Raw genomic sequence first — 15000 nt, forward strand, 5'->3', positions numbered from 1 at the left:
ACTTCTGGTACTTAAATTATTCCATACGGCCTTAGCTCCACAATCTCATTTCTGATGCCTGACTACTAACTTAGTTTTTCAATGGTCCGCCGATTCCCTCGTTGTCCTTGTAAGAATTTGTACCAGTTAATTTGCACACACAAAAACAGCGAATAAACGTACTGGAGAGAGATGGTTCACAGTAGAACTAACGCAGAATACGTCGCAACACGTTGTTGACTGAGACTGCAGAATGAAGTCAAACAGCTTAGAGATACGCCTCTCTGTATAAGTGTTTGGGCTAAAAGTAATAAAATAGGAAACCTTGTATGAACGCTCTAAGTTAAAGAATAAAATGTCAGGATTTTCACAGTCTGAAACTTTTATATGTAAGTAGGAGTTTTTGTCATGCGGTAAAAAAATTTACCTGGCATGTTGTCTTGATAAAGGCGCCAAAAACACCTCGTTTTATCGATGCTTTGGCGTAGAAGAAGAATGCTGAGAATTACCTTACGACCTTTACATCGAGTTTTTGTCCAGATCCAATTTGCAATAACTTTAATAGAGGTCGTTTATTTTCGAGGTGGATTATCTTCAAAGAAAAGCAATCGTTCATTTCATATCTCAGCTTGAGGTATCACTGCCTTCTCCCGGCCACGATTGAAATTGAGTTATGCAATATTTACAGTTAAATGGAATGATATTTTTATCTGTCGATTGACATTTACCTCAAAGTTTCCTCTAAGTTTCCTCTCTCTTTCTTTACGCTTTTTTCTGCACGACATGCATCATCTTTTTGTTCCTCAGATCAGTTACAGCTTAATTCGAGAAAAATCTCTTCTGCTCTTGCCTCTTAACCAAAACAACCGATTTACGATAAAAAACGGCATTCACTTGATCCCCCAATAAGGATTCTCCATTACCTTGGTTACTATAGAAACAGGCAGAAAACCGTCAGTAGCTGTCATTGAGGGGATAAGTAACTTCCTATCATCGACAGAAGACTCTTTGATCAGATTCCTTTTTCATAAAGAAATAATTGATTTAGATTAGGAAATGAATTCGTTGGCGTTATCCAGAAAAAGCAAAAACACAAGCTCATTCTCTCTTTCCGAAAACAATTGCAAGTTCTGCGGTTTTTTTATAATCATTTTCAATTTGATTGCCGCAGTTTTTCACAGATAAAGTTGATTGTCAAACTCTCTAAGGTACTCTAAAATAGAGGAAATGCATTTTTTTAAAAGTATAATTATTAACATTTCCTTTTTGTCTCGGGGGAATCGGTGCCTCTAGAGAAAAAAGGATTTCAACAAACAAAACATCGCCTGCAGTTGAATAGCATTCACCAGTTCGAACCAATGGAAAAGAAGTCGCACGATGATTTAGTCTTTATACATTCGGCGCTTAAAAGTATTCATGAATAATGTTCAACATAAAACGACATTTTTGATAAGCCTTTTTCTGTATTATTTTAATGGTAGGCATAGTATTTTGACTAAACTGGAAATTTAAATGGCGTACTTCTTTATAAAGCTCAGTTGAAATATCAGTTGCTTTCTGGTTGAAACTCAGTTATAGCCCGCGCATCATCAAAAACATCCTTTCCTTTTCTTGCTAGCCATTGATTTCATTTGTTCCCCTTCAAACCCCTTAAGAAAATCATCATAATACTTAACAACAAAAAGAACAAATAACAACAACAACAACAACAAAAATAGGCACGCATTGCGCAGGTGTGGTAGTGCAGTAACACAGCTCCTTCAAGTTCCATAATTGGCAACTCAGCTGCGTTTTGTTTCCAGGAGATTTGAGTTGTCTTTGTGTATATGTAGTTCTAATAGTACACGATGTTGTTTTGGTACCGTATACAATTGTAGTGCCATAGCAGATATCTTAGGTAAATAGCCCCATGAGAAGACAAGTGGTTACTAGTAAAATACTAAACCCAGAAAAATTGAAGAAAATAAAAGGGAATGGAAAAACATTGGCGTCGAGGCTGACATGTTGATCATTTACAAGTTTCCTTGCAACTTCTTTATCACCACAAGCCTCTGTTAGCTTTCCAACTAAGTAAAATTTCACTGAAGTTAAGCCCTGTTCGGCGGGGTTTGTATTTGAATGAGACTTAACTATGACAGGGTGATGTGAAGTATACGAGGACCGAAAATTATATTTTAAATGCGAACTAAGCAAGGAGCAGATTTTGTTAACCTGCTTTATGCAAAACAAGTATTGATGCAAAAGTAAATAAATATTGATATACAGTTTTTGGGAAGAGCAGAAGGAAATTTTCAGGAAACGTCGATCGACAAGAAAATATTTTGCCACAACAAAATTTGCGACATGAAAACAACATAATTTTGAACCGTGATTATAAAAAGTTACCGTCAGCGAAAACAATTTTGGGAGATTGTTGCTACGTACAATTTTTCTATTGTACTTTTGGTTGCACAAGTAAATCGCAAAATCGAAAGTGACGTCGATTTCAGCGGCCGCCATGATTACGTTATCTTGCGTGTTTACTAACAACTCGAGAAAAAACGGTTACATCTGAGTGAAAATGACACCGGGGTTTTGTTTTTGTCAGTTTGTCTTTTTTTTCCTTTCAAGTGTTATAAAGTTTGACACGAAATGTGCAAATTCGACACAAACATCGCAATCACCAAACTCTTGAGGTTGACCATTGTTTCTGCAAAGTCAAAAAGTCACTCTGCTAGACGAGATTATTCCATCGTTTTGGAATTAGCAGCTGCTTTATTATTCATCAGCGTCAAAAATTCTTGCCGATTTTGGGGCTCATTTATTGAAACTCAAGGACGCTTCAAACAGACCTGTTTATTTTCGTGAGTTATGCACACGCTGCGGGCCTATTGTCACCACGGACTTACACTCTTACTCTCTTACAAGCCAGTGACATAGTGTGTAGTGTACGTACAGTGAACTAGCACAACAACAACAACAACAATAATAATAATGATGATGATGATGGTGATGATGATGATGATGATAACAATAATAAAAAAATAACAATAATAAAATAATAATAGTAATAATAATAATAATAATAATAATAATAATAATAATAATAATAATAATAATAATAATAATATTAATACACTGAACCATGGGAGGGGCAATCGGCAACTTTAAAAATTTCCACTAAAACCAGTTTGTCTGTCACGTAACGCAGACCTTTTGTAACTCGTTCGAGCAAATATTATGTTTATTTCCAGCGAGCCATGTTGTATCAAAACACTGATATACAATCGTTCTGTTATTGAAGCTCTCCTCACACTTGGTAGATTGAAGAAACGTGATAAAACCGCGTGAAAACTCCAGGACTTGACTCCATTTTGGTCAAGCTTTGCTCCCAAAAAATCACTGAAATTACCCTTCACTTGCTTTCACGAGACTCTTCGTAAACCAAATTTTAACACCAACTGATTTCTTCAGTCTAAGTGAATCTTAACATCTCTAAGTTGCAAAAACAATTAACTCCGGAGGCTTATAATTAATTATTCAGTATATTTTAATATGGCTTGATTGGAGGAAACTTGTCGATGAACTGAGAAGCACGCGATGATCTTCATATCAAACGTAACCGCCAGCAGGAACTAAATTATGCAAATTATCCGATCCGAAAATGGAAACTGCCAATATTCCGCTTCCGATTTGGTGTGGATCGCAAAATGCAATTCCACCCCTTGGAAGTAGGGAGAACTCAAAAAAGAAATCCGTCGGCTTGTGACTTTTCATTAAAACCCAATCAACACTTAAAACTAAGACTTCATACGGTAGATAATTAAAATTTTAAACTAATTTGTTGCTGTATCTGTCGTCTTTCAATATTTTTGCAGTCAGTTTTATGTCTATATGTCTTTACATATTACGGCGTAATGCCTGTAATACCTGTAAGTCTCCCCACCAAGATTAGCTACCTGCAGGCTAGTTCACATTTTCCCTGTTAAATAATGTTTGCTTGATGGATGAATAGCAACGAAATGTTCATTGTTCACGCACTAATGTAAGAAAAGAACCATTTACGTACAAATACTGGGTAGCTGAAAGGTATCGTGGATTTAACGGAAATCCCGAACATAGGAGTCTGGGGCTTATTGAAGGGGACGATTACGCGCTTCGCAGTTTTTGTTAGGAGCTCGTATTTTGAGGGGTTTACATACAGAGAGAAGCATAAAGCAATTATACAGTATTGAATCAACCAGTTTATTTCATCATTGCTTAATAAAAGGCTGAAGTGCAAATTGAGATGTTGGAGATTGGTTGCGACTAAAAAACAACACCCACTGATGAGCTACACAATTCATGGCATACTATTATCAAAACGAACTCAGCTATTCGTTCTTATGATATATTTTTCTCAAGCTTATTTACTCACTAAGTTTTCCGCCTTTTAGATGAATAAAGCCTTTATTCTGTTGAATTTTTTGCTCCCCAATCCTTCTATTCAGTGGTTATCAAAAACACAGAGTATATTGATAAAATTACCAATGTGATTTCAAGAAACGAGGAAATTTGTTGATCCAGGGGTTAACTTGGAGCTTAGTTTGGGATTAGCCTGCGTACAAAGCATTTCCTTAATTCCGTGCGATTTCATAGCAAAGAAGTATCGAGAGACAAAACGTTGAAATTCTTGGCCGCGCAAAAAACGGCGCGAGAGAAAAACATCGAGGCGTAACCTCACGGAAACACTTGTCACGCAGGCTAAACCGTACTTTACCGCTTTTAGACAAAAACGAAAGACACTGATGAACGGCTGAGTCGCCTTGATTCCGTCATAATTAACGTTTCACGCTTCATACGCAAGAACGATTTATTTAATCCATAACGTAAAAAGGAAGTTTTCACGTTATGTAATAGATGTTACGTTAGTGGACGAAAATTATAGATCTCTCATAAGATCCTTTTGTTGGTTCACCAGTATTTGTGCATTACTTCATTGTTATATGTGAATCTTGATGAGATGGATTTCGAACCACCCTTAATTGTAATGTCAAATGAATGACTCCATGATTTAATTATAAGCTGTAAGTTTGAGCGCTTAAAAAGATTACTTCTCGTTAACGTAAATATTTCGAGATTCTCGCATAATGTTCACGTCATGCAATTTGAACGAAGCATCCTTAAGTCGATTCTCAGTGCTTTCAAACATTTCTTTGCCAAACACTGGAACGAAAGAACCCCTTGTTAAGACAGCCAGTCAATCTCAATAGATGACGTGGCATCTTATAGTAAATATAGGGAATGAAGAATTTCTTGTTATATGCACATTCACGTTGTCGTCAAAACCTTAACATGATTTTGTCAGTATTTTCACATCGCTGTTTTGCAGAATACTGCATTATTATTATATCTCTCAGATAGTACGCGCGCTGTAATTGGCTAAATTAGCGGGCCGTATTCTACAGTACGGCCCGCTGTACAGCCAACTAAATTTAAAATTTCGACAAAACATCATCTAGCGAGTTTTTCATGTCATTTCTGTTGAATAAACGTGTACTGAAAACTGTTTGAATCTTGCAAGCAACTATTTCAAACTTAACAGCCAAGAAGATTTAGTTTTTGGGATTTTGGCACGGCATTCTTTGTGGCAGTTGAACTTTCCCCTTCACTTTGACAAGTTTCCTTGCCCGCGCGCCGGTTAACCTCAGAGATATAATAAATATCTTACTAACCTCGTTTTCTCGGTCCGTACTGTAAGTTACGCATCCTCGTTTTTTCCCGTTGATTTATGGCCAGCGCGCTTCGCGCTTGGGCCATAAATCAACGGGAAAAAACTCGGTCCGTAACTTAGAGTACGGACGTCGAACTCGGCTAGTAAGAGGTATATGTACTCAAATGCGTGGAGTACCTTTCTTGATTCAAAAAATAGCATCAATGTTTTGAGGCGTTGCAGTCTTAAATGTAACCGCTTACGTCGCGCAAACTTCCAAAGTTGCGGGACCTGAACATCTACGACGGCGACGTAAACACCACGTCAAAGAAAAATTGCCCCGTTAACGCTTTCAATTTTTTCCTTGGCTGTTCCAAAATAATCCGCTTTAGCAACCTAGCCAAGTTACCATCCCGCTGAACTGGTCGGAACGGTACGTGTTCAAATTAGAAGTGAAATTTAAAATTTGCGGCAGTTTGCTCAATTTTTCCATAGAACGTGAGATTTGGTCATTTGCAGATTTGCAAAGAACGTAAAAGAAATGTACAAAAGCTAAAACGCACGTGTGAACCATTGTTTTTTGCTTTTTTAATGGTCCTCTCTTTGATGTTACTGACTGTATCAAGGAAGGTTCCCAATGTCACCTTTGCGGATGTTACTTCGTAAGGTAGCCCCTACACTCGCTATTTAAAATTGATTGCACAGCCACAGTGGCTTTGTTTCATCTGTCACGTTTCCAGGGGCCTGTTTCTCAAAAGTCCCGGAAAAGCCGGACCCGAAGAGTAATTCGTGAAACTACGATTTGTTCATTTTGAGGAATTCTTTCTGAACATATTTTCAACACCAGAGAAAACAAAACAATTGCAAACTGTTGCATGACTTGAAACATTTGCCTTCATTGAAGATACAAAGCGTTTCATATCACCCGAAATACGCCCGAAAAGTTTCGGGATCCTTGAGACAAGACCCCCAGAGCTCAATTTTGTTAGGCTCTTTACAATGGACTTTTAATTAAACAGTAGTTGTTTGCTCATCCACCTTAGCCTAGCGTTGATAAAATTCCATCAATGTATAACCTTATTTTGATGCAAACCTCGTTGCTTCTCATGTGCAAATGCAACTACTTACCATGGGCTTCTCGCATTGTGCTGCGCTAGGTGAGTAGCTTGAACGACTGCACCGCCTCATCATCATCCAACGCGTGGCAAACTCTAAACCAACTCAGTTCTTAAATAATTGAATTTCCCACGCCAAGAGCCGGTAACATGAATTGATTTCATTGATTGCTTCAACTTTGATGTTCTGCGCTAGACTTTTTTGCAATGGCAAGCCTTTTGGCATTAAGAAACTCTAACGCTGTTCACTATAGCAACCAAGTCGTATTCCCTTCACTATCTAATCCATGTAAGGAAAAAAAAAAAGTTTGCTCATTTATCATGCGACCCGTGAATCGCTTCCCTTTTCCCGACTTATTTTCGACTCAGACTGGATTTTAAAAAAGCCGTTATTTACCTTGGAAGAGCTTTGACGATGAAATTTATGAAAATTCATTGCACTAATTCGTAACACGTGGTATTGTTTCAGTCTTTCATGTTTGCTGCAAGACTCAGATCTGTCTGATCAGTGGACAAATCACCTCTCCCTCCACGGAGAGTGCGGCAGCAACGCTTCCGTCCAAACAAGATGTTGCAGAAGGCTTTCCGAAACTCTTTGTTCATGCAAGCGTAGACGATGGGATTAAACAGAGAGTTGGTATAGTGCATCCACTTGGTTACCACAACAGCTTCAATGGTGATGCATGACGTGCAGAACCCCCAAACCATGTTTATAATGAAGAAAGGTCCCCAGCTAATGACAAACGCACCCATAACCACGGCTAACGTTTTGGCGGCGCGCATCTCGGACGCCAGTAGAAAATTTTGGACGTTGCCGTTTATCATCAGCGCAATTTGACGGGCTTGGTAGCGAGCTACTTTGAAAATAAATCGATACGTTACGCACATGATGATCAAAGGAATGAAGAAGCAGCTTATGACAATCATTAACTCGTAATTCGGAGGAGGCCATGTCCATAGTATTATCTTTAGTGAGGACATAATAATCGAGAAAATCCAAATTATAATGATGGTGGTTATTGCCTTTCGTGACGTCATCGTCGTGTGATAGTGGAGAGGATAACTGATGCAAAAGTACCTTTCTATGCTAATAGCCGTCAGATTGATAATCGAGGCTACTCCACAGAGAATGTCCATGAAAGTCCAAATTTTAAGAAGACCTTGATTGAACTCTACACCCGCCATGAGATAAGCAGCCCATATCGGCATTGAGACCAACGCTACTAAAATATCAGCCACGGCCAATGAAACGACAAAGTAATTGGTCTTTGTCCGAATCTTCGCGTTTCTTTTGAAGGCAAGAATCACCAAGGAATTTCCAACCAAAGTTGCAGTTATAATAAGCAACAGGAAACTAAACGACAGGATATTCAAAGGATCCTTCATGTCATGAGAAGACGGTTTCGTGGTATTGCGAGCAAAGACAGACAACGAATCGTTTGCGTTAATTTCGTGTCCAGTTCTTGCTGACGTCGTGGAAGCAGCCATGGATACAATCTCAAACCATAATTATAACGTCTTTTCAAGTCAAACTAGAGTGCTGTACTTTTATTGTAGTCAAATGTTCAAGATATTTATCCTTACCAATTCATGGAAGAAATTGTGAGTGACGTGGATAGTTCCTTGCTCAAAACAGACAAGCTCGAGCGAGTTTAAACGTCAAAGTTAATATATTTCCTTGCTTCGCTATGGTCTTGAAATAAGCTGCACCTTTCTCAGAGTGAATTTATTTTCTTGTTATTCTTCACTCAGTGTAGATAACCGTTCACAGAGGCCGCTCTGGTTTAGTATACCTATATTATCTGCACGAAAGAAAAAAGCCAATATAAGATTGAAATGTAGTGGTATCATCAAACTTGAGAAAATTGCACTTTTCGATCATTTCCGAAATAAACTTAAAGGATATCTTTGTCACTGGCCCATTGAAAAGAAGGGACATCAAATCACCTAGGTATGTGAAATAAGACTGTCTAGTATAAGAAATAATGATTACTTACGAACTGTGTAAATTTGATGCATCAATTAACGTTGTAAAAAAATAGTGAAAATAGTGTTTAAATCAATTTTTAATGAGCACTTGAGCAGAGGTTGAATAATGTTCGGTCTTTCGATGCATGACCTGTGTTCCTTGAAAAAGTGTCATCTTTAAAAAATGTTTTTTAGAGAAAGAGGTAAAATTCTTAAGAGGGCAATATAACACTTTAATCTTAAAAAGCCTAGCACTTGAGCTCTTGAATGCATCTGCAGTTTTCACATAACCAAAATTTAAAGATTTTTCTGCGTGGTTGTATTATGACTACCAGCGACCACTGTTACCACAAACAAAAAAAAAAACGTTAGAGAAGACGGAAATAAGACTGAACTTTATATCATAGTCATCATGACATTTATGGACTGCTCACTGATAGGTTCATTGAGTTATGTTGGTGATTTTCTATCTCACGGCAGTGCAGCAACCTGCGTTAATCGACTGAAAGCCTGCTCACTATAGGTGTGTCATCTCAACGTTTCACAAGATTTTTTTGCCAAGTCCGCTCATTGGAGAACGCCAAAGCCAATGATGCGAAATTAACGTTCACTCGAATTCAAGAATGATGCGATCCACTGCGCTCCTGTCTACGGCTGATATGGGAAACTACACACCAAAGCAGAAATACAGTTACTGGCCATAGAGCCCGAATTTATGATAACGAATATGTGTGAAAAGTTCCATCGTAACAGCCATAACAGATACTGTTAAATAACGGCTCGAGAAACTCTTAACTCAATGACTACTTCGAAGTGAAATTCTTCAAGAAACCTTGAATAAAAATGATAAATCGTTGACATCGATCCTACCGGAAGGGAACAAAGTTCAAAAATGATTTTTCATGTTACTTTATATTTTGTTTAATTTAAGCCAGCAATAACTTACCTCAGCATTAAAGGTAGACAAGAAAATAGTACAACACATCCAAAACCGTCCCGTGCCTTACAGAAGATAAGATTTTATTTTAAGCTTTGTATGAAAATTTTGAATCGTGCAGAATTTCTAATGAGGACGCAATCGTTTCATCATGTTCTAGTTGCCAGTGGCGATCCCTAAAGAGGTGTCATTTCAAACAAATTGGTCTGCATGGAAAGACGACTAGTGCTGCAGTAATTCTTCTGAAATATACCATTTTAGTCTCCACTTCTTTATTAATTCTTTCCTTTTGCATGCGGCATATTCACTTCACTTCAGTGAAACTGAAAAACCGCACCCGTTATAGAAAACAAAATAAATTTTTACATTTAAGTTCACTATTTTTCAGTTTTTACAAGAGTGAATTAGAATTTACGACTGTGGACCCAGCATTCAGGAAATCATTTGCGACCGAGACTATAACAAGAAAACCATGAAAACAATAGGTTTTATAAGCGACTAACAATTGTCTGCATACCCAGAGCGTGCGTTTTACATTTACCTTTGTCCTCCTGACCGTCAACGGTATGAAATGACCAAACTTTAGGTTTACTACGTGGAGCGGAACTCAAGTGAAGATATAATCCTCGCAGTTATGGACGCAATTTTTGCAACTGCGTAAAAAAGCCTGAAAATTTCTGGACTTCAACCGGGTTTGAAACTGTGACCTCCCGATACCAGTGCGACGCTCTAACCAACTGAGCTATGACGCCACTGACGTTGGGAGCTTGTCATTTGTGGGTTTTACGCAATTGCAAAAATTGCGTTCATAACTGCAAGGATCATAGCCTCACTTGATTTTATATCCGCAGTTCATCTATACGATCCATTTCATATCAGTATCATTTCATATGTGGAGAACGTTAACACACAACTGGTCTCTTTCTCCCTTCATACCAGCTCCATTACTGGTTTCGGCATATCCCAAAAATCTTAAAAATAACTGGAATTTCTATTTTAATACTGCGAAGTATTTTTGAGATAACGTTATCAGGTAGCCGCCGTAATCGGAGCTGTCTTCATTCACCTTCCTATTAATTACAGACAGGAAAACTAAGTTCATGCGATGACATCACAATCCCGAAAACTCTATAGATCTGACTGTTTTCACAACCTATCAGAAAACCACCGAGATTTCGATGACTGAAGGCCATTAAAGAAATTGTCATATCAGTAGAAGAAGTTTAATACACTCATGTATAATTCGCCCGCTGAAGTAATTCGGTGATCAAGAAATGGCCGCCAGGACAGGGAATAAGATCTCGCTAAGGCCGAGAGGTGATATAAGGCTTGTTGTACAAACTGATAAGCATTCCATTCAAAACAAAAGCTGACCACACAATGGTACTTATGTCCACCCGGGCAATATCTTCATCTTGGTTGCCATCTATATATGTGAGAAATTTTCTTTCACTTGACAGAACTGACCGGCCAAACCGGGCATTTGACGCTTTCAAATTAAGGGTCTTCCACGACGATATATACTCCTTCAGAAGAATGCGAAGGATTATCATGCCGGTGTTTCTTCAAATTGTAAAATTTTCTTTGCAAAATGACAGGTCTGGCCGGCCAGTTCTCACAAAAGGAGTTATTAAGCCGAATTAACGTTGTATATCATCGTAGTAAGGCTTGTAAAATCATGCAACTACTTCGCTAATTTGGATCAGTAGAAAACCAAACGGCATTGGTCTCATAAACGCTTTTTTTCCCGATATTCTCAAAGAAAAAAAAGACAGAAAAAAAGTTTATTTTTGAGGAATTATCCTTTAATCAATTTCCTCGACTTTCTTGAAACAGCCGGGATGCACAGGGAAACAGAAACTTAAAATTGGTCTCATTTCTAAACATCACCACAACTGAAATCCTCAGTTCTAAAGAGAGGAAAACACTCGGAAACAGAACCAACTGCCAGATGACGTAAACCTTGAAAAAATTAAAAGAGAAAATACTGAAAAAAAGTTACTACGCCCGAATAAAAGCGTTTTGAAGTCCAAACACCACACCTCTTTCAAAAAAAAAAAGATTACTAATCCCGGCTCCAAATGTTGCAGCATGCATTAATATTGTGGAAATGATTTGCAACGCTGAATATAACATCCTCTGCGGCGAATTTGCACAATTGAACGAAGAATCCCTTTTTCAGTAGAGAATTGCTCTAAAAGAATTGTCCTGAAGATCTCTTCAGGAGATACATGCAATCCCTGATGTTTGAATTAAATCGATTAAGTTTAAAAAACCTAAGGATGACAGTATTTAAATCATGATTATTCTTCATTGCTTGCTTAACTACCTCCATCTGATGCATACAAGAACTTGTACTATCGAGCACTGAATTCCTTGTCTTGAGAATTTGATGTATCTGTCGTAAAGCAAGGTCACACTATAATGTTTCAATGAACGCCAGCATTTTGAAACTCTCGAATCTCATGAAGTAATTCTATAATTCTATGCATTCATTGGCGAATAACGTCAATGTTTATCGTATTTTGAAAGCCATTTGTGCCTTATCAAATTTCATGGAGATACCATATCGTTTCTTGCCCTACCGGCATAAACCAACTTAGATCTGATTAGCAGGTGGATGCTCTTTAATTTAAATTATACCAAAGACGTCTTTTTTGACGTAATCTTGGGAACAAAAAGATCAACGGTGAAGGCTCAGCAAGATAAAATAATTTATTGCAGCTTACGGAACGAGATTTTTGGTTCACATTTAGGGTTTATGAGAATCAGTAATAGCGGTTACATAATCGATATTCGAAATTCAAAGCGTTAACCGCTTCTTGAAAACTGAAGACAACCTTTCTTTAAAAACCCGAATAACCAACTCAAATGATTTTGAATTAAACCTTTGCGTTTTCCTTCGTTTAGAAGAAATCATCGTGGTAAGTATATATTGGGCAAAATATTTATAATTTAGCTGAAGGTGAAATAATATATATATAGCCACGGGGTTTCTTTATCATCACAGTGATGAGATCACGAGAACTTAAGGCTAGCACTTTCTAGGTCGTTAAAAGCGATAATACGTTTTCAACTTAAAAGAACTGCATGTGCAGTTCTAGCTTATAATTAATCCATAAGTATTCCTTCAACACACAACTGTCAAGTAAATTAACATTGGATTTTGTCATTACAAACGATATTGTTGACGGCCTGAAAAATATTTGGACATCTTTAATCCTCAATTTAAAGAAACAATGAACAAGGAAAACAGGCTGGAAAGATTTTTCAATCTCTTATACTGTTTCGTCAGTGCTAAAGACAAAAAATACAAATCTTAAATGTACAAAATGCAAATTTATTTACCTCGAGAAAATTTGATTCCGAGTTTTAATCTATTCGTCCTGTTCTTTATATTTTTTGCTTGGACTGAACGGACAGTACGTGTGTAATTTTTTTAAATTAGTTTTTGTGTTTAAAAAACGTATTCATTTGAAGATTAAAATTCTGATATTTTTTTTAATTATAATAATATTTAAAAGAAAACAAACGGAAAATCCAACACTTCAACAGCAACAAAATAAAAGTAATGTTAATGAAAAGAAAAAAAACAAGAACAAAAAGAGTTGGGGGAAGATTTTAATTAGTAAAATTTTTGAAGGTGTTACCTTATTCATTCAAAAATTTCCAAGTTTTCAAAATTGAATTCGTTAGGGTTGGATTTCTTGGCTGTGCCATTAAAATAAAATTTACAGAAGTTTTTATCAAAAATGAACAGCAAAAACGAAACGTTAGTTCATTAAAAAAACTACTTCTTTGTAATCGACGCTACAGACTGTCAGTTGCCTTAGGACGATCAAATTTGAGCGTCTGCAGCAATGCTAATATTAGTGTGATTAACAGTATTCAATCCTTCGTATATTTGCAAAATGTGAGTGAATATTGTCTTCTCGTAAACCTTATTTGACTCGGAGGTGAAAAGACAACCCAAGCCGTTTTTTGCAGCAGAAAAACTCTTTGCACTGAAATATCACTGAATGCGAAGAGTAAAATCAATATATCATTGTTTAGACAACGGCGTAACCAAAACTGCAGTTTGGGGTAGCCATTAGGTTTTGCCATTGTCTTTTTCTGTGCATGCTAGTTCTCGACCTTTAAAAAACGGATAAAAAGAGATATTCTCGTATCTGACTTCTTAGACTTACCCCTCCAAAGAAAGATAATCTGAAATCATTTGGTATTTCTCAGTTTGGTTTTGGCCTTGAATACACTCTGTTTCTTTTGCCTATACCGTCCGATCTCGGCATCGTGCAACTCTGGAAATATCTTATCGCGAAACCTAGAACTAACATGGGTTGCGTCGTAAAGTCGGCAGGTGTATCTTCCAAGTCGCAATTTCGTCACAAACCCACAAGCACTCACAGATAAATATTTTACATTGTCTCTTTGCTTATTGCTGGCTACGTCAGCTTTGTGTTGACAGCAAAAAGGATGATTCACATCGTTACAATACAGAACGACCGGATTCGGCGTAAAATTTAAAAATTCATGAGGAGAAAAGTGCGCTCGATAATGTCGTTAATGGACGAGATAACAAGTTGCTTAAGTATTAATTGGTTTTATATTTGGCCGCTTTTGTCTTTCTTTTAAGGGGTTTTTCGCCCGGAGCGGGAAGTAAAATACTTTAATTGAACACTATAAGCCACTCCAATAATTATGGAAAAAAAGCATGGCAGGGCAAGCCAAGCCTTTCAAAATGATGGATGCCAAAAGCAAAGCTCAAACCATGGAATTGAGTTTTTGCTCATTCCGCGGTCATCGAACCTTGTCATGCTTTCATGATCACGGTCGAGATGAAAGGGAGTCGTCCTTGAAAGATGTGTGCAAAAAAAGAAATCTAGCAAATCAAATTTTCCTAAGATTATAATTTGATCGAGTTGTTGAGAGGGTTGTTTATGGCTCTTCGTAAAGCGTTCTTCAGGATTCTCTGAATGGCATACAGCGCACTTTAACACTTCACATAAAAATGATTTTATTTTAGGGTACAAATTCAGACACACCATAACGAGCTTAATGGTGTGGGAGAATCGACAGCACTAGAGTTAGCGACTGAAATATTGAACCGGTAATTGCAACTCTCTTCGTGAAATAAACATACACGTTTTGGGCGAGAATGACGCGCCTTAGCCTCTTAGGAGTGTCTGAATTTACTGGATTAATTATCGAAGAAATAGCTGTGTATCTCAGTCTTGTAAAATTGGCTCTGATTTTCGGTCTGATGGATCTATCAATCTGGATGTTAGGTTATCTTCTTTGTCTTTTATAGCAATTTTGAAATGCAATTTGTT

At 37.3% G+C, this 15000-nt stretch overlaps 2 protein-coding genes across 6 annotated transcripts in view; both read right to left on the reverse strand.

Annotated features, from left to right (window-relative positions):
• The window catches only part of LOC138006371 (alpha-1B adrenergic receptor-like), an 11394-nt gene extending 10573 nt beyond the window's left edge, over nt 1-821 (reverse strand). For both annotated transcript variants that reach the window (XM_068852650.1, XM_068852651.1), the window contains exon 1: nt 708-821. In XM_068852650.1, coding sequence (XP_068708751.1) covers nt 708-764 — 57 coding nt within the window. In that variant the 5' untranslated portion in view covers nt 765-821. The remainder of the gene's footprint in view (nt 1-707) is intronic.
• Nucleotides 822-4185: 3364 nt separating this feature from the next.
• LOC138006377 (D(1A) dopamine receptor-like) overlaps nt 4186-15000 on the reverse strand; it is a 34306-nt gene continuing 23491 nt past the window's right edge. For 3 of the 4 annotated variants that reach the window (XM_068852659.1, XM_068852657.1, XM_068852660.1), the window contains one exon: nt 4186-8567. In XM_068852659.1, coding sequence (XP_068708760.1) covers nt 7231-8253 — 1023 coding nt within the window. In that variant the 5' untranslated portion in view covers nt 8254-8567 and the 3' untranslated portion in view covers nt 4186-7230. Of the gene's footprint in view, nt 8568-13857; nt 14010-15000 lie in introns of those variants that run through there. The other variant, XM_068852661.1, reaches the window with a different exon arrangement.

Source organism: Montipora foliosa, chromosome 6, assembly GCF_036669935.1.
Source record: "Montipora foliosa isolate CH-2021 chromosome 6, ASM3666993v2, whole genome shotgun sequence".
Lineage (NCBI taxonomy): Eukaryota > Metazoa > Cnidaria > Anthozoa > Scleractinia > Acroporidae > Montipora > Montipora foliosa.